The sequence below is a fragment of the Salmo salar genome, chromosome 16 (assembly GCF_965601325.2).
Source record: "Salmo salar chromosome 16, fSalSal1, whole genome shotgun sequence".
In the NCBI taxonomy this organism is placed as follows: domain Eukaryota; kingdom Metazoa; phylum Chordata; class Actinopteri; order Salmoniformes; family Salmonidae; genus Salmo; species Salmo salar.
The window spans coordinates 48020001-48041336 of NC_138306.1; the positions used below are offsets into that span (position 1 = coordinate 48020001).

General features: G+C 50.8%; 1 protein-coding gene across 2 annotated transcripts in view; it reads left to right on the forward strand.

Annotated features, from left to right (window-relative positions):
- The window catches only part of LOC106574075 (nuclear factor 1 A-type), a 236166-nt gene that overhangs the window by 187668 nt on the left and 27162 nt on the right, over positions 1 to 21336 (forward strand). For both annotated transcript variants that reach the window (XM_082962756.1, XM_082962757.1), the window contains exons 4-5: positions 4903 to 4977; positions 18906 to 19023. In XM_082962756.1, coding sequence (XP_082818882.1) covers positions 4903 to 4977; positions 18906 to 19023 — 193 coding nt within the window. The remainder of the gene's footprint in view (positions 1 to 4902; positions 4978 to 18905; positions 19024 to 21336) is intronic.

The window sequence follows — 21336 nt, forward strand, 5'->3', positions numbered from 1 at the left end:
CTATGGGGCTGGAGGGCTATGGGGCTGGAGGGCTATGGGACTGGAGGCTATGGTGCTGGGGGGCTATGGTGCTGGAGGGCTATGGGGCTGGGGGGCTATGGTGCTGGAGGGCTATGGTGCTGGAGGGCTATGGTGCTGGAGGGCTATGGGGCTGGAGGGCTATGGGGCTGGGGGGCTATGGGGCTGCGAGGCTATGGTGCTGGGGGACTATGGGGCTGGACTGGAGGGCTATGGGGCTGGGGGGCTGGGGCTATGGGGTTATGGAGCTATGGGGTTGGGGATGGGGGGCTATGGGGCTGGGGACTATGGGGTTATGGAGGTATGGGGCTGGGGTGCTATGGGGCTGGGAGGCTATGGGGCTGGAGGGCTGGATGGCTGAGGGGCTATGGGGCTGGAGAAATTTGGGGCTGGGGTGCTATGGGGCTGGGAGGCTATGGGGCTGGAGGGCTGGATGGCTGAGGGGCTATGGGGCTGGAGGGATTTGGGGCTGGGGTGCTATGGGGCTGGGAGGCTATGGGGCTGGAGGGATTTGGGGCTGGAGAACTTTGGAGCTGGAGGGCTATGGGGCTGGAGAGCTATGGGGCTGGGGGGCTATGGGGCTGGAGGGCTATGGGGCTGGAGGGCTATGGGGCTGGGGGACTATGGGGCTGGAGGGATATGGGGCTGGAGGGATATGGGGCTGTGTTAAACTCTCTGTTCTTCCCACCACGACAGAAAGAGCTCTCCTGGTCCAATTTCTCTTTTTCATTCACTCTCTTTCTTACTCTTTCACATTCACCTGCTTTTTCTTTCGCATTCACTCTCCTTCTCAAGCCCACCGTATTCTTTCTCTCCTTTCTCTCTGTTTCTCTCCTTTCTCTCTGTTTCTCTCCTCTCTCTCTTCTCTCTCTCTCTTCTTCCCTCTCTCCTCTCTCTCTTCCTCCCTCCCTCTCCTCTCTTTCTTCCTCCCTCTCTCTTCCTCCCTCTCTCTCTTCCTCCCTCTCTCTCCTCTCTCTCTCTTCCTCCCTCTCTCTCCTCTCTCTCTCCTCCCTCTCTCTCCTCTCTCCTCTCTCTCTTCCTCCCTCTCTCTCCTCTCTCTTCCTCCCTCTCTCTCCTCTCTCTTCGTCCCTCTCTCTCCTCTCTCTCTTCCTCCCTCTCTCTCTCTCCTCTCTCTCTTCCTCCCTCTCCTCTCTCTCTTCCTCCCTCTCTCTCCTCTCTCTTCCTCCCTCTCTCTCCTCTCTCTCTTCCTCTCGCTCAGCTTTCTCTTCCTCCCACTTCCTCCCCTCTCTCTGCCTGTCTCTCTCTCTCTCTCTGACTGTCTCTCTCTCTCTCTGACTTTCTCTCTCTCTCTACCTCTCTCTCTCTCTCTCTCTCTCTCTGCCTCTCTCTCTCTCTCTCTGCCTGTGTCTCTCTCTCTACCTCTCTCTCTCTCTCTCTCTCTCTCTCTCTGCCTCTCTCTCTCTCTCTCTCTCTCTCTGCCTGTCTCTCTCTCTCTCTCTCTGCCTGTCTCTCTCTCTCTCTGCCTCTCTCTGTCTCTCTCTGCCTGTCTCTCTATCTCTCTCTCTCTCTCTCTCTCTCTCTTTCTTTCTCTCTGCCTGTCAGTTCAATTCAATTCAAGGGGCTTTTTTGGCATGGGAAACATATGTTAACATTGCCAAAGCAGTTGCCTAAGCAATGTTAACATCTGCCTGTCTCTCTCTCTCTCTCTCTCTCTACCTCTCTCTCTCTCTCTCTCTCTCTCTCTCTCTCTCTCTCTCTCTCTCTCTCTCTCTGCCTCTCTCTCTCTCTCTGCCTATCTCTCTCTCTCTCTCTCTGCCTGTCTCTCTCTCTCTCTGCCTCTCTCTGTCTCTCTCTGCCTGTCTCTCTATCTCTCTCTCTCTCTCTCTCTCTCTCTCTCTCTCTCTCTCTCTCTCTCTGCCTGTCTCTCTCTCTCTCTGCCTCTCTCTCTCACTCTCTCTGCCTGTCAATTCAATTCAAGGGGCTTTATTGGCATGGGAAACATATGTTTACATTGCCAAAGCAAGTGAAGTAGATAATAAACAAAAGTTAAATAAACAATACAAATGAACAGTAAACATTACACTCACAGAAATTCCAAAAGAATAAAGACATTTCAAATGTCATATTATGTATATATACAGTGTTGTAACGATGTGCAAATGGTTAAAGTACAAAAGGGAAAATAAATAATCATAAATATGGGTTGTATTTAAAATGGTGTTTGTACTTCACTGGTTGACCTTTTCTTGTGGCAACAGGTCACAGATCTTGCTGCTGTGATGGCTCACTGTGGTATTTCACCCAGTAGATATGGGAGTTTATCAAAATTGGATTTGTTTTTTAATTATTTTGGGGTCTGTGTAATCTGAGGGAAATGTGTCTCTAATATGGTCATACATTTGGCAGGAGGTTAGGAAGTGCAGCTCAGTTTCCACCTCATTTTGTGGGCAGTGTGCACATAGCCTGTCTTCTCTTGAGAGCCAGGTCTGCCTTTGGCGGCCTTTCTCAATAGCAAGGCTATGCTCACTGAGTCTGTACATAGTCAAAGCTTTCCTTAAGTTTGGGTCAGTCACAGTGGTCAGGTATTCTGCCACTGTGTACTCTCTGTTTAGGACCAAATAGCATTCTAGTTTGCTCTGTTTTTTTTGTTAATTACTTTACACATGGGAAAGAATTATCTTTTTGTACTCTCATGATTTGGTTGGGTCTAATTGTGTTTCTGTCCTGGGCTCTGTGGGGTCTGTTTGTGTTTGTGAACAGAGCCCCAGGACCAGCTTGCTTAGGGGACTCTTCTCCAGGTTCATTTCTCTGTAGGTGATGGCTTTCTTATGGAAGGTTTGGGAATCGCTTCCTTTTAGGTGGTTGTAGAATTTAACGGCTCTTTTCTGGATTTTGATAATTAGCGGGTATCGACCTAATTCTGTTCTGCATGCATTATTTGGTGTTTTACGTTGTAAACTGAGGATATTTTTGCAGAATTCTACATGTAGAGTCTCAATTTAGTGTTTGTCTCATTTTGTGAATTCTTGGTTGGTGAGCAGACCCCAGACCTCACAACCATAAAGGGCAATGGGTTCTATAACTCATTCAAGTATTTTTAGCCAGATTCTAATTGGTATGTTGAATTTTATGTTCCTTTTGATCGTTCACAGCTTTGTGGAAGTTACCTGTGGCGCTGATGTTTAGGCAAAGGTACATTTGAAGTCAGAAGTTTACATACACCTTAGCCAAATACATTTAAACTCAGTTTTTCACAATTCCTGACATTTAATCCTAGTAAATATTCCTTGTCTTAGGTCAGTTAGGATCACCACTTTATTTTAAGAATGTGAAATGTCAGAATAATAGTAGAGGGGATAGTTGAGAGAATGATTTATTTCAGATTTGATTTCTTTCATCACATTCCCAGTGGGTCAGAAGTTTACATACACTCAATTAATATTTAGTAGCATTGCCTTTTTATTGTTTAACTTTGGTCAAACGTTACGATTCCCACAATAAGTTGGGTGAATTTTGGCCCATTGAGTCAGGTTTGTAGGCCTCCGTGCTCGCACACGCTTTTTCAGTTCTGCCTACAAATTTTCTATAGGATTGAGGTCAGGGCTTTGTGATGGCCACTCCAATACCTTGACTTTGTTGTCCTTAAAGCCATTTTCCCACAACTTTGGAAGTATACTTGGGGTCATTATCCATTTGGAAGACCCATTTGTGACCAAGCTTTAACTTCCTTACTGATGTCTTGAGATGTTGCTTCAATATATCCACATAATTTTCCTACCTCATGATGCCATCTATTTTGTGAAGTGCACCAGTCCCTCCTTCAGCAAAGCACTCCCACAACATGATGTTGCCACCCCCGTGCTTCACAGTTGGGATGGTGTTCTTTGGCATGCAAGCCTCCCCCTTTTTCCTCCAAACATAACGATGGTCATTATGGCCAAACAGTTATATTTTTGTTTCATCAGACCAGAGGACATTTCTCCAAAAAGTCTGGGGTCTGTAGTGACGCCTCTAGCACTGAGATGCAGTGCCTTAGACTGCTGCACCACTGGTGGTTCCTAGTGGTTCCCAACGAGAGGTACTGGGTACCCTGGGAGAACTTGGCCTGTCCACAGGGGGTACATAAGAAGACTCATTAGACTATAGGTCTACTGGTAAAATACACATGAGGGTGTATTGCAGGGGTACTCCAGGCAGAGCAACATTCAGCTGGTGGTACAGTAACCAAAACAGGTTGTGAACCACTTGTCTAGGAGTTGTAGGGGGAAAGCAAAGCAAAGCTTGTCCAAAGTTATGGAAAATGTCTTGGAAAGATGGGAAATAGGATTTTGTCCGGTACTCAAATGTGTTCAGTATCAACACGAGCTGCTCCAGCAGTTTCATTAGAGACACTTAAGTGTGTTTTTGTGTGTGTCTGGTTAGTGGAGCCCCCTGCTGTGGTTTTGGGAGTGGAAGACGACATACACACCCATGGGGACAGAGGCCCCAGATGTGCCCTGCCCTCTAGGTCATTGTAAATACACCCTCTTCTCCCACATTGCCTTTCTTTCCACAGGGACATGTAACGGTGTGTGTGTGTGCGTGTGTATGTGTGTGTGTGTGTGTGAGAGAGTCTGTCTGTCTGTCTGTCTGTCTGTCTGTCTGTCTGTCTGTCTGTCTGTCTGTCTGTCTGTCTGTCTGTCTGTCTGTCTGTCTGTCTGTCTGTCTGCACATGCATGCGTGCTTTTGAGTGTGTGTGTGTGTAACAGAGGGAACATGATGTGTGTTTGAGACGAACCTCGTCCCATGCCTCCTCTTTCATGTTCCAATGATCCTCTGTTTGCAATAACATCACTTCTTTCTTTTATTCTGTCTCTCTCTCTCTCTCTCTCTCTCTCTCTCTCTCTCTCTCTCTCTCTCTCTCTCTCTCTCTCTCTCTCTCAGGACATCTTGGCTTCCAAGACAGCTTTGTCACATCAGGTGTCTTCAGTGTGGCTGAGCTCGTGCGAGTCTCACAGAGTAAGTTTATCCTCTTTCTTCCTCTCTCGCTACCTCCCCCATCGCTCTCTCTCTGCCCCTCCCTCCCCTCTCTCGCTCTCTATTCCTCTCTCTCTTCCTCCCCATCTCTCTCTTTCTATCCCCCTTCCCCCCTCTCGCTCTCTGTCCCCCTTCCCCCCTCTCTCTCTCTCTCTCTCTCTCTCTCTCTCTCCCCTCTCTCTCTCTCCCCTCCCCATCTCTCTCTCTACCACACTCTCTCTATACCCCCTCTGTCACTCTCTCTTTACCCCCCCCGTCTCTCCCCACCACCACCACTACCAACCCCACCCCTGTCTCTCTCTCTCTGTCTCTTTCTCTCTCTTATTCCATCTCTATTCTCTCCACAAAGAGAACCCAGCAGCAGGCTGTGATTTGATTGCATATCTGCCATCGATATGGTCCAGCCCACTAATGCAATTTATCAGGACCAATACAGAGATTCCCCAGACACTCCCACTATGTTAATGAACTAAGAGCAAACCCCAAATCTCTCCCAAATCAGACAGTCAGCTAAAAGAAAAGACCCACAGTCAACTTAGTAGGCCAAAGGAAAATGGACAATGACTAAGATCTGTGTCTCAGAGTAGGAGTGCTGATCTAGAATCAGTTACTACCTTTTAGGTTACAATGAATACAATGGAAGAGGGGACTGATCCTAGATCAGCAGTCCTACTCTGAGACCCTTTATGAAGACAGGCTCTGAAGTTTAGGTTAGACAGCCCCCAATGATCAGCTTAACCTGTTGGGTCTAGGGGGCAGCATTTGCACGTCTGGATAAAAAAAATGTACCCGATTTAATCTGGTTACTAATCCTACCCAGTAACTAGAATATGCATATACTTATTATATATGGATAGAAAACACTCTAAAGTTTCCAAAACTGTTTGAATGGTGTCTGTGAGTATAACAGAACTCATTTGGCAGGCAAAACCCTGAGACATTTTCTGACAGGAAGTGGATACCTGATGTGTTGTATTGACTTTAAACCTATCCCATTGAAAAACACAGGGGTTTAGGAATATTTTGGCACTTCCTATTGCTTCCACTAGATGTCACCAGCCTTTACAAAGTGTTTTGAGTCTTCTGGAGGGAGATCTGACCGAACAAGAGCCATGGAACGGTGATGTCCCATTAGACACCTGGCGCGCTACTTCATGTTGGGTACCCTCGTTCCAATACGTTATAAAAGACTATGCATTCGTCCACCTTGAATATTATTCATGTTCTGGTTAAAAAAGGCCCTAATGATTTATGCTATACAACGTTTGACATGTTTGAACGAACGGAAATATATTTTTTCCCCTCGTTCATGACGAGAAGTCCGGCTGGCTTACATCATGTGCTAACGAGACGGAGATTTTTGGACATAAATGATGAGCTTTTTTGAACAAAACTACATTCGTTATGGACCTGTGATACCTGGAAGTGACATCTGATGAAGAGAATCAAAGGTAATGGATTATTTACATAGTATTTTCGATTTTAGATCTCCCCAACATGACGTCTAGTCTGTATCGCAACGCGTATTTTTCTGGGCACAGTGCTCAGATTATTGCAAAGTGTGATTTCCCAGTAAGGTTATTTTTAAATCTGGCAAGTTGATTGCGTTCAAAAGATGTAAATCTATAATTCTTTAAATGACAATATAATATTTTACCAATGTTTTCTAATTTTAATTATTTAATTTGTGACGCTGACTTGACTGCCGGTTATTGGAGGGAAACGATTTCCTCAACATCAATGCCATAGTAAAACGCTGTTTTTGGATATAAATATCAACTTGATAGAACTAAAAATGCATGCATTGTCTAACATAATGTCCTAGGAGTGTCATCTGATGGAGATTGTAAAAGGTTAGTGTATCATTTTAGCTGGTTTTATGGTTTTGGTGACCCTGTCTTTGACTTGACAAAACATTACACACAACTCTTGTAAATGTACTGTCCTAACATACTCTAAATTTATGCTTTCGCCGTAAAACCTTTTTGAAATCGTAAAACGTGGTTAGATTAAGGAGATGTTTATCTTTCAAATGGTGTAACATAGTTGTATTTTTGAAAAATTAGAATTTTGACATTTATTTGGATTCAAATTTGCCGCTCTTGAAATGCACCTGCTGTTGATGGAGTGCACCACGGGTGGCACGCTAGCGTCCCACCTAGCCCCAAGAGGTTAACCTCCTCGACTCTTAACCTTAACCATTAGGGGGAGGCCCTGTAGGTACCACTCCTCAACTCTTAACCTTAACCATTAGGGGGAGGCCCTGTAGGTACCACTCCTCGACTCTTAACCTTAACCATTAGGGGGGAGGCCCTGTTGGTACCACTCCTCGACTCTTAACCTTAACCATTAGGGGGGAGGCCCTGTTGGTACCACTCCTCGACTCTTAACCTTAACCATTAGGGGGGAGGCCCTGTTGGTACCACTCCTCGACTCTTAACCTTAACCATTAGGGGGGAGGCCCTGTAGGTACCACTCCTCGACTCTTAACCTTAACCATTAGGGGGGAGGCCCTGTAGGTACCACTCCTCGACTCTTAACCTTAACCATTAGGGGGGAGGCCCTGTAGGTACCACTCCTCGACTCTTAACCTTAACCATTAGGGGGGGAGGCCCTGTAGGTACCACTCCTCGACTCTTAACCTTAACCATTAGGGGGAGGCCCTGTTGGTACCACTCCTCGACTCTTAACCTTAACCATTAGGGGGAGGCCCTGTAGGTACCACTCCTCGACTCTTAACCTTAACCATTAGGGGGAGGCCCTGTTGGTACCACTCCTCGACTCTTAACCTTAACCATTAGGGGGGAGGCCCTGTAGGTACCACTCCTCGACTCTTAACCTTAACCATTAGGGGGGAGGCCCTGTAGGTACCACTCCTCGACTCTTAACCTTAACCATTAGGGGGGAGGCCCTGTAGGTACCACTCCTCGACTCTTAACCTTAACCATTAGGGGGGAGGCCCTGTAGGTACCACTCCTCGACTCTTAACCTTAACCATTAGGGGGGAGGCCCTGTAGGTACCACTCCTCGACTCTTAACCTTAACCATTAGGGGGGAGGCCCTGTAGGTACCACTCCTCGACTCTTAACCTTAACCATTAGGGGGGAGGCCCTGTTGGTACCACTCCTCGACTCTTAACCTTAACCATTAGGGGGGAGGCCCTGTAGGTACCACTCCTCGACTCTTAACCTTAACCATTAGGGGGGAGGCCCTGTAGGTACCACTCCTCGACTCTTAACCTTAACCATTAGGGGGGAGGCCCTGTAGGTACCACTCCTCGACTCTTAACCTTAACCATTAGGGGGGAGGCCCTGTTGGTACCACTCCTCGACTCTTAACCTTAACCATTAGGGGGGAGGCCCTGTAGGTACCACTCCTCGACTCTTAACCTTAACCATTAGGGGGGAGGCCCTGTAGGTACCACTCCTCGACTCTTAACCTTAACCATTAGGGGGGAGGCCCTGTAGGTACCACTCCTCGACTCTTAACCTTAACCATTAGGGGGGAGGCCCTGTAGGTACCACTCCTCGACTCTTAACCTTAACCATTAGGGGGGAGGCCCTGTAGGTACCACTCCTCGACTCTTAACCTTAACCATTAGGGGGGAGGCCCTGTAGGTACCACTCCTCGACTCTTAACCTTAACCATTAGGGGGGAGGCCCTGTTGGTACCACTCCTCGACTCTTAACCTTAACCATTAGGGGGGAGGCCCTGTAGGTACCACTCCTCGACTCTTAACCTTAACCATTAGGGGGGAGGCCCTGTAGGTACCACTCCTCGACTCTTAACCTTAACCATTAGGGGGGAGGCCCTGTAGGTACCACTCCTCGACTCTTAACCTTAACCATTAGGGGGAGGCCCTGTTGGTACTACTGGGGGGGGGGGACTCCTCGACTCTTAACCCTAACCATTAGGGGGGAGGCCCTGTAGGTACCAACTTTCTCTCGACTCTTAACCTTAACCATTAGGGGGGAGGGCCCTGTTGGTACCGACTCCTCGACTCTTAACACTTAACCATTAGGGGGAGGCCCTGTAGGTACCACGGTTCCTCGACTCTTAACCTTTAACCATTAGGGGTGGAAGGCCCTGTTGGTACCACTCCTCGACTCTTAACCTTAACCATTAGTGGGAGAGGCCCTGTAGGTACCACTCCTCGACTCTTAACCTTAACCATTAGGGGGAGGCCCTGTAGGTACCACTCCTCGACACTTAACCTTAACCTTAACCCGTAAGGGGGGCACTCTTCTTGGAGAAGAAGAAAAGGGAAAATAAAGGGAAAGTGAAGGGGAGGGGAGAGGAGGAGGTGAGGGAGGGTGGAAAGAAAGAAACTCCTCCAGATAAATCTTTGTCATTGGAAAAGGAGGAGACGGAAAGACGAAGGAGAGATGGAGCGACAAAGGAGAGATGGAGAGACAAAGGAGAGATGGAGAGACAAAGGAGAGATGGAGAGACAAAGGAGAGATGGAGAGACAAAGGAGAGATGGAGAGACAGAGCGAGTGAGGGAAGAGAAAAACATGACCTTTAAAAAGTGTGTTACTACATGCAACACAGGGAGGGAGGGAGGGAGGGAGGGAGGGAGGGAGGGAGGGAGGGAGGGAGGGAGGGAGGGAGAGGCGCAGAACGATCCATTCGGTCCTGTCGTTAGCCCCCGCTAACAATAGCCCATTGAAAGTGCCTGTCAGCACTCTGACTGGAGCCCCTTCTGATCAAAGATTCATTGATCACCCCCTACCACACACACATGCACGCATACACACACCCTCCCCTCACTCGCACCGTCTCTCCATCTCTCCTTTGTCATCCGTTTCAACCTCTCCCGGACCCAGTCTGTAATACCTACATGTTTCAAGCAGACCACCATAGTCCCTCTGCCCAAGAACACCAAAGTAACCTTTCGCCCCGTAGCACTCACATCTGTAGCCATGAAATGCTTTGAAAGGCTGGTCATGGTTCTTATCCACAACATAATCTCAGACAGCCTGGACCCACTCCAATTCACATACCGCCCCAACAGATCCACAGATGATGCAATCTCTATTGCACTCCACACTACCCTCTCCCACCTGGACAAGAGGAACACCTATGTGAGAATGCTATTCATTGACTACAGCTCAGTGTTCAACACCATAGTACCCTCAAAGCTCATCACTAAGCTAAGGACCCTGGGACTAAACACCTCCCTCTGCAACTGGATCCTGGACTTCCTGAAGGGCCGCCCCCAGGTGGTAAGGGTAGGTAACAACACATCCGCCATGCTGACCCTCAACACGGGGGCCCCTCAGGGGTGCATGCTTAGTCCCCTCCTGTACTCCCTGTTCACCCACGACTATGTGGCCGCACACGACTCCCAACACCATGATTAAGTTTTCCAGACCACATGGTGGTGGTAGGCCTGATCACCAATGACGATGAGACAGCCTATAGGGAGGAGATCAGAGACCTGCCAGTGTGGTGCCAGGACAACAACCTCTCCCTGAAAGTCAGTAAGACAAAAGAGCTGATTGTGGACTACATGAAACAGAGGGCAGAGCACGCCCCTATTCACATCGACGGGGCTGTAGTGGAGCGGGTTGGGAGCTTCAAGTTCCTTGGTGTCCACATCACCAACAAACTAACATGGTCCAAACACACAAAGACAGTTGTGAAGAGGGCACAAAAAACGTATTCCCCCTCAGGAGACTGAAAAGACTTGACATGGGGTCCTCAGATCCTCAAAAGGTTCTACAGTTGCACCATCGAGAGCATCACCGCCTGGTATGGCAACTGCTCTGACCGCAAGGCACAACAGAGGGTAGTGCGAATGGCCAGTACATCACTGGGGCCAAGCTTCCTGCCATCCAGGACCTCTATACCAGGCGGTGTCAGAGGAAGGCTCTAAAAATTGTCAAAGACTCCAGCCACCCTAGTCATAGTCTGGTCTCTCTGCTACCGCACGGCAAGCGGTACCGGAGCGCTAAGTCTAGGTCCAAGAGGCTTCAAAACAGCTTCTACCACCAAGCCATAAGACTGCTGAACAATTAATCAAATGGCACGTATGATAGATTTATTTAAGAGAGTGGAGAGGGACCAGGAGGTGGGTTGACTTGAGAGTGCAGAGCTGAAGATGAGGGGTCGTTATTGAATGGGACGACAGGCCGCCTTCACCCCCCTCGTCATCCTCCCTTTCCCCTACCCATCCTCCCCTACCTCCCCCCTCTGACAGGCAGTATGACCTTGGCTTTGTGCACCCATTACACAATTCAGTGGCAGGGCCCAATCGAATCTGCTTCTGTCGATCAATATCCTATTAAAGCACCACACAAAAAAATGAGAATGAGAGAGAGAGAGAGACAGGGGGTGGAGGAAGGGAAGAGAGAGAGAGAAGGGGGTAGAGGGAGGGAAGAGAGAGAGGGGGTAGAGGGAGGGAATAGAGAGAGAGGGGGTAGAGGGAGGGAATAGAGAGAGGGGGGGGGTAGAGAGAGAGAAAGGGGGGTATTGGGAGGGAAGAGAGAGGGGGGGTAGAGGGAGGGGAGAGAGAGAATGGGGGAGAAAGAGAGGGGGTAGAGGAAGGGAAGAGAGAGAAGGGGTAGAGGGAGGGAAGAGAGAAAGAGAGAGGGGTAGAGGGAGGTAAGAGAGAAAGTGGGGGGTAGAGCGAGGGGAGAGAGAGAGAGGGGGTAGAGGGAGGATAGAGAGAGGGGGGTAGAGGGAGGGTAAAGGGGGGGTAGAGGGAGGTAGGAGGGAGAAGGGGGTAGAGGGAGGAAAGAGAGAGAAGGGGGGTAGAGCGAGGGTAGAGAGAGAGGGGGTAGAGAGAGAGGGGAGGTAGAGCGAGGGTAGAGAGGGGGGGGTAGAGGGAGGGGAGGTAAAGGGAGGGAAGAGAGAGAGGGGGTAGAGGGAGGGTAGAGAGAGGGGGGGTTGAGGGAGGGGAGAGAGAGAGGGGGTAGAGGGAGGGAAGAGAGAGAGGGGTTAAGGGAGGGGGGAGAGAGGGGGTAGAGGGAGGGTAGAGAGAGGGGGGTTGAGGGAGGGAAGAGGGAGAAGGGGGTAGAGGGAGGGAAGAGAGAGAGAGGGTAAAGCAAGGGTAAGGGAGAGGGAGGGTAGAGAGAGGGGGTAGAGAGAGGGGAGGTAAAGGTGGGGTAGAGGGAGGGTAGAGAGAGAAGGGGCGTAGAGGGAGGGAGGTGAGAGAGGGGGTAGAGGGAGGGAAGAGAGAGGGGGGTTGAGGGAGGGAAGAGAGAGGGGGGTTGAGGGAGGGAAGAGAGAGAGGGGGGTTGAGGGAGGGGAGAGAGGGGGGTAGAGGGAGGGGAGAGAGAGGGGGGTAGAGGGAGGGGAGAGAGAGGGGAGTAGAGGGAGGGAAGAGAGAGAGGGGGTAGAGGGAGGGGAGAGAGAGAGGGGGGTTGAGAGAGGGGGGTAGAGGGAGGGGAGAGAGAGGGGGGTTGAGGGAGGGGGGTAGAGGGAGGGGAGAGAGAGGGGGTAGAGGGAGGGTAGAGAGAGATGGGGGTTGAGGGAGGGGAGAGGGGGGGGGTAGAGGGAGGGTAGAGAGAGGGGGTAGAGAGAGGGGAGGTAAAGGGGGGGTAGAGGGAGGGTAGAGAGAGAAGGGGGTTGAGGGAGGGGAGAGAGAGAAGGGGGTTGAGGGAGGGGAGAGAGAGGGGGGTTGAGGGAGGGGAGAGTGAGAGAGAAATGTAAGTCTTCTTAAACTTAGCTGTTATCACTATGTCTTTGTTTTATCATTTTTGGGGGCGTTATTGTAATTGGTCTGTTAATTTGGGAGATTGGGTTCCTTTCTCTCAGTCTCTCCTCTTCCCTATCTCTGTCTCGTAAGTTTTATCCATCTCCTCTAAGACAGCGGAGACAGTGGATCACTAGCTGCTCTATGCCAGTTTGCTGGTTCTACTAGAAATTCCCAGTTAGAAGCGGTATCACTAGTTGGTCATGACTGTCACTCTGTAGATCAGTTCCAGTTTGACCTGGCACGCTAAAGACCATGCCAGGGGGTACCGCTTGGCACTGCCTGGCACAGAGCAACACACACCTAGGCCAGCAGTGCCCACCTCCATCTCATCAGCTAGTACGTTGGACACACGCACATGAATACACACACACTCTTTCTCTGTGAATGGTTGTCATCGTGCTAGAGTGGCACACACAGCACACACGTCCAGGGGCATGCCCCCCTGGGATCCCTCTAATCCACACACACACACAGACCCCGGGGCCCTGGCAAAGAAACACCCACAACAGATGACTGGGAAGAACGGGGAGGGAATGAATGAATAATGAAGGAGATGAGGGCTAGTGTGGCCTCTCCTCCTTCCCTCCATCCTCACCCACCTCGTCTGCCCCCGGCATACCCTGGCACCACTACTGGGGATACTATTCTCACCACACACGCCCTCCATCCGCCAACCTCGCCAACCCCACCATCACCACCACTCCCACCCCACCACCATCACCATCAATACTACTACCACCACTACCAACCCCACCCCTACCAACCCCACCACCATCACCACCACTACCACCACCACCACCACAACCCCACTACCAACCCCACCACTACCACCACTACCACCACCACCACCACAACCCCACTACCAACCCCACCACTACCACCACTACCAACCCCACCCCTACCAACCCCACCACCATCACCACCACTACCACCACCACCACCACAACCCCACTACCAACCCCACCACCACCACTACCACCACCACCCCTACCAACCCCACCCCGACCAACCCCACCACCACCACTACCACCCCTACCAACCCCACCACCATCACCACCACTACCACCACTACCACCACCACCCCTACCAACCCCACCACCACTACCACCACCACCCCTACCAACCCCACCACCACCACTACCACCACCACCCCTACCAACCCCACTACCATCACCACCACTACCACCACCACCACCCCTACCAACCCCACCACCATCACCATCAATACTACTACCACCACTACCAACCCCACCCCTACCAACCCCACTACCATCACCACCACTACCACCACCACCCCTACCAACCCCACCACCACTACCACCACTACCACCACCACCCCTACCAACCCCACCACCACCACTACCACCACCACCCCTACCACCCCACTACCATCACCACCACTACCACCACCACCACCCCTACCAACCCCACCACCATCACCATCAATACTACTACCACCACTACCACCCCACCCCCAACCCCACCCACCACCACCCCACCACCCCCCTACCAACCCCACTACCATCACCACCACTACCACCCCCCACCACCCCTACCAACCCCACACCACCACCACTCCACCACCACTCCCACCACCACTACCACCCCCACCCCACCCCCCTACCACACCCCACTACCACCACCACCCCTACCAACCCCACCACCACCACCTACCACCCACCTACCAACCCCACCACCTACCACCACCCCACCACCACACCACCCCCACCACCACCTACCACCACCACTACCACCACCACCCCTACCACCCCACCACCACACCACCACACCACCACCACCCCACCACCCCACACCACCCCACCACTCCACCACCACCCCTACCACCACCACCCCTACCACCCCACCACCACCACCACCACCACCACTACCCACCCCACCACCACCACACCACCACCATCACCACCACTACCCCACCACCACCCAACCCCACACCACTACCAACCACCACCACTACCACCACCACCACCACTACCACCACACACCCACCACCCCACACCACCACTACCACACACCACCACACTACCCACCACCACACCACTACCAACACCAACCAACCCACCACCACCACACCCCACCACCACCACTACCAACCACCACCACACCACTACCAACCACCAACCACTACCACCACCACCACACCACCACCACCACCACTACCACCACCACTCACCACCACTACCAACCACCACACACTACCAACCCCACCACCACCACCACCCTACCACCCCACCCCTACCAACCCCCACACACCACCACTACCACCACCACTACCAACCACCCCACCACCACCACTACCAACCACCACACCACCACACCACCACCACCACTACCCCACCACCACCACACCACCACCACCACCACCACCACCTACCACCACCCCACCACTACCAACCCCACCACCACCACTACCAACCCCACCACCATCACCAACCCCACCACTACCACCACCACCAACCCCACCACCACTACCACTACCAACCCCACCACTACCAACCCCACCACCACCACTACCAACCCCACCACCATCACCACCACCACTACCACCACTACCAACCCCACCACCACCACTACCAACCCACACCACCACCACCACTACCAACCCCACCACTACCACCAACCCCACCACTACCACCACCACCAACCCCACCACCACCACCACCACCACTACCAATCCCCCCACCACCACCACCACTACCAACCCCACCACTACCACCAACCCCACCACCACCACCACCCCACCACCACCACCACCACCACCACTACTACCAACCCCACCACCACCACCAACCACCACCACCAACCCCACCACCACCACCACTACCAATCCCACCACCACTACCAACCCCACCACCACCACCACTACCAACCCCACCACCACCACCCCTACCAACCCCACCACCACTACCAACCCCAACCCCACCACTACCAACCCCGCCACCACCACCACTACCAACCCCACCACCACCACCACTACCAACCCCACCACCACCACCACCACCAACCCCACCACCACCACCACCACCACCAACCCCAACCCCACCAGTACCAACCCCACCACTACCAACCCCACCACCACCACCACTACCAACCCCACCACCACCACCACCACCACTCCCACCACCACTACCAACCCCACCACCACCACCACCACCACTACCCCACCACCACCACCAACCCCAACCCCACCACTACCAACCCCACCACCACCACCACTACCCCACCCCTACCACCACCACCACTACCTACCACCACCACCACCACCACTACCAACCCCACCACCACCACCACTACCAACCCCACCACCACCACCACCACTACCAACCCCAACCCCACCAGTACCAACCCCACCACCACCACCACTACCAACCCCACCACCACCACCACCACTACCAACCCCACCACCACCACCACTACCACTACCACCACCACCACCACCACTACCAACCCCACCACCACCACCACCACCACTACCAACCCCAACCCCACCACCACTACCAACCCCACCACCATCACCACCACTACCAACCCCACCACCATCACCACCACTACCAACCCCACCACCATCACCACCACTACCAACCCCACCACCATCACAACTATATTATTAGCCACTTTAGTGCAACGTAATGTGTCTCGTGTGTGAGACGTGTGTGAGACAGATCCCAGTACCGGTAGTACAGCGTTGGTTCACTATTGTGTGTGTGTGATGCATCCCAGCCCCACCAGGAGTGTGTGTGTGTGTGTGCGTGCATGTGCGAAGCATCCCAGCCCCACCAAGAGTGTGTGTGTGTGTGAAGTCCAAGAGCAGCTCTGCAGGGAGAGAAATACAGCAGTGCTGATCAAGCAGAAAAACTCAAGTCTCCTCTCTTGCTCTCTCGCTCTCAATTCAATTCAAGGGGCTTTATTGGCATGAGAAACATATGTCAACAGTCCCAAAGCAAGTGAAATAAATAATAAACAAAAGTGAAATAAACAATAAAAAATGAACGGTAAACATTACAATCACAACATTTCAAATGTCATATTATGTATATATATATAGTGTTGTAATGATGTGCAAATAGTTAAAGTACAACTGGGAAAACGAATAAACATAAATATGGGTTGTATTTACAATGGTGTTTGTACTTCACTTGTTCTTCACACACACACACACACAGAGAGAGAGAGAGAGAGAGAGAGAGAGAGAGAGAGAGAGAGAGCGAGAGAGAGAGAGAGAGCGAGAGAGAGAGAGAGAGAGAGAGAGAGAGAAATATATAGATTGAGACAATGCACTTTCTCTGCACCAGCAAGGCACAGCGAGGTAGTTTGACGGATAGTGAGGGAGGGAGAAAGAGAGAAGGGCTCCATCAGAGAGATGAAGGCTCTGCCAGAAAGAGAAAAGGACAGAGGGAGGGGAAGAGACAGAAGGAGAGAGAGAGAAGGATCAATATTGGCCTGATAGCTACAGGCTTCATTTGGAATCCTCCAGGCAAAAGCACTTGATAAAGCCCTTAAGAGGTAGAGACTGCAGGTGACCTATATGATTCATTTCCATTCCAGTCAGACAGACTGCAGCGCTGGTCACTTTTCCCCTCCCTACCTCTCTGTCTATTCTTCCTCCTCTCTTTCTCTCTATCCCATAGATCCCTCCATCTCACCTGTACAACAGAAGGGCTCCCAATTTCGGCCCTGCTTCTCTCTATCCTGCTCTGTATCCCCCTCTCATTCTACCCCTCTCTTTCTCTCTCTTCCTCTTTCCTCTCATTTTCATCTCTTTGTACCTTCTTATCTCCCTCTGTCCCTCTCTTCCCTCCATCTCTTTCCTCCCTCCATCCCTCTCATCTTTCCTTCTATAACCCTCTCTCTCTCCTTCTCTCTCTCCATCCCCTCCCACCTTCCCTCCATGTCTTTATCCCTCTCTCCAGACCAGAGCTATAGGCTGAGTTACTGCAGCCCGGTGTCCAGGTTAGCTCTCTCACAAATTACTTACACTATTAGCCATGCAAATGTACCCGTCGCTTTCCTGCCTGCCTCGTAAATAACACCGCCCTGCCTGGCCCAGCCACTTTGGATTAGGAAGGGAGGGAGGAAAGGAGGGAGGGTGTAGAGGGGGATTGAAAGAGGGGAAAAAAAGAGATGGCTTAGAAATTATACTGGCTCTCTTTTTTTGTGGGCGGGGGGTTGAGTCTTCCGGGGTAACTTGACTACGCGGGACAGTGTTTAATATATATATTTTTAGCCAGTTATCGGGAGAGGTGGGCACTATTACGCTCTCTCCTCCCTCTCCTTTTCTCTCTCACAACATTTCTCCATCCCTCTTTCTTTACCTTTCCCTCCCTTTCTCTCCCAGTAGCAGTGTCCTCTTCCAATGTTAATTAGGAACACCATTACTATGTCTGTCACTCCTCCTCCTCCTCTCGTCCTCTCCTCCATTTGGTCTGCAGCAGCGACTCTCCTCTTACCTCCTCCTCCTCCTCTCGTCCTCTCCTCTATTTGGTATGCAGCGGCGACCCTGCTCCTCCTTCTCCTCCTCTCCCTCCTCCCCTCTGCATCACGTTTGCGCTGTCCTCATCAAAAATAGTGGTCCCCGTCACCGTGAATATAAAGAGGCACCAACGGCATGCCTTTATGGACTGGATGACAAAAGGTGCCAGATAGTCCCACGGTGACCTACAACACACACTCACACACACACACATGAGCGGGAAGGGAAACCTTTTAAGTCAGACACTTTGGTGCAACAAGGTGAACGAGGTACCGGGTGCATCTAAAGTGGCTCCCTCTTATCTCCTCTCCTCTTGTCTCCTCTCCTCTGCAGGTGAAAGTAGAGGAGAGGAGACAATGAGAGGACACAAGGAGAGGAGGGACACTTATTGAGATGTACACTATGTGGTAGTTTAATAAATGGTAACACCTAATGTTCTTGTTGTCTCCCCTCTCTCCCCTCTCTCCCCTCTCTCCCCTCTCTCTCTCTCTCTCTCTCTCTCTCTCTCTCTGTCCTCTCTCTCTTTCTCTCTCTTTCTCTCTCCCTCCTCTCTCCCCTCGCTCTCTGTCTTTCTCTCTCTCCCCTCCCTCTCTCTCTCCCTCTCTCATCTCTCCCCCTTCTCCCTTCCCCCTCCCTCTCTCTGTCCTTCGCGCTCACTCTCTCTCTCGCTCTTTCCCTCTCTCTCTCCCTCCCCCATCATTCTCTTTATCCCTCTCTAGCCCCCATCGCAGCTGGGACGGGTCCTAACTTCTCGCTGGCCGACCTGGACAGCTCCTCCTACTACAGCATGAGCCCTGGGGCAATGAGGCGACCCTTACCCAGCACCTCCTCCAGCAGGTACACACACACATATAAACACACACACATATAAACACACACACCCATATAAACACACACACCCATATAAACACACACACACACACACACACACACACACACACACACACACACACACACACACACACACACACACACACACACACACGCACACACACACACACAGAAAGAGAGACACACACACACAGAGACAGACACGTACACCTGCATACACACACACACACACACACACACACACACACACACACACACACACACACACACACATGCTTAGACACACAAGCACACACAGTTAGGCATGCACACACACACACACACACACACACACACACACACACACACACACACACACACACACACACACACACACACACACACACACACACACACACACACACACACACACATGCTCACTCATTCCCAGAGTAAAACCCTAGTCACCCCACAGTGTGTATTTGTGCATATGTACGTTTGTGCATTCATACTAATGTGTGTGTTTAGGAGAGCATTTGTGTGTGTGTGTGTGTGTTTCTCTCAAACACATTCTGACTCGGCCTACTACTCCGGAGACAGCCCACGCACCAGGTTGAAAGAGCAGCTTTACACACAGCGCTGTGAGGCACTACTCACTGAACTGGCTTCCAACCCACCATCTCCTGCTCCATACTCACATAATGAAGGCATATGGCCCGGAATCCTTTCTAATGTAACGTGTTGCACAAGCATACAGATGTTGGATCTTAACTTGATCACTCTTTTGTCGCTGTGAATTTTCCTGATGCATCCTTGTGACTGGCTGAAAATGTGCAGTTCTCTTTCTCTCCATCTAAAATAATGTTGTCTCTCGCTCAAACGCTATAGGCCTAGGTCCTATTACTGAAACATTCAATTGTACAAAAACGTCATGTACTTTTTTACAAAGGCGACATGCAGCCATATAGATCACCGACCATCATTTTATATAGCTCAATAAGACAAGACAGATATGGGTCTCCACTGGGCTACAACATTCAAGTGTATCCTTAACTCAAAATTGGGTTCAAGCTATCGGTTAGTTAGGGCACATACAGTCCTACCATGTCAGCGTGGGTTCGGCGTGGGTTCGATTCCGGCCTATGCCCTTTTGACACAAATAATTTGATCCCCCGATTGACTTGATGTAGTTACACATTTAAAATATGGACAGTCCAGGATTATTTCCCCCTGATGTTGATAGGAAATGACCAGACACTGTTGGATAAATAGGAAGCAAATAAAACAATAAGCCAGTAGAATACACCTACATCAGTTTCATACAAAAGGATTGTCCAGTACTGGGCTAGAAGTCGTGATGCTTGGAGCCTAACCTGCTGCTCAGACCACTGCACTAGTTCACAATGCTCTAGGAAGCCCTGAGAATACTGGATGGTATGAGGTCGGATGGTTTGCAGACCCTTCCCCAAACCACAGCCTCCTCGGGACGGCACTGCACGGTATAGCCTACAAACACCGCATCCAGCTGCTCCCTGGCGACAATTCTACATTTTAAATATCTATTCAAATGATTTTCCTCCTGCGACGGAATGGGTCGGTGAGATCTGACTTCTGTACACACGCATATTCTGTGCTATGGTTAAACTTGCGCATGTTAAATACGCATGTGTTTGCATATCAAACCAAATCAAATCAAATGTTATTTGTCACATAGCCGAATACAACAGGTGTAGACCTTACCGTGAAATGCTTACTTACAAGCCCTTAACCAACAATGCTGTTCAAGAAAGAGAGTTAAGAAAATATTTACTAAATATACTAAAGTAAAAAATGTAATTAAATCAAAAGTAACACAAGAAAATGACATAACAATAACGAGGCTATATACAGGGGGTACTGGTACCGAGTCAATGTGCGGGGGTACAGGTTAGTCGAGGTAAAGTGACTATGCATAGATAATAAACAGTGAGTAGCAGCAGTGTAAAAACAGAGGGGGTGAGGGGTCAATGTAAATAGTCCGGGTGGCCATTTGATTAATTGTTCAGCAGTCTTATGGCTGGGGGGTAGAAGCTGTTGAGGAGCCTTTTGGACCTAGACTTGGCACTCCGGTACCGCTTGACGTGCAGTAGGAGAGAGAACAGTCTATGATTTGGGTGACTGGAGTCGGACAATTTTATAGGCCTTCCTCTGACACCGTCTAGTGTGTGTGTGTGTGTGTGTGTGTGTGTGTGTGTGTGTGTGTGTGTGTGTGTGTGTGTGTGTGTGTGTGTGTGTGTGTGTTATGCACGTGTGTGTGTGTGCAAGAGCATGTGTACCCATACACACATTTGTGCGTGTGTA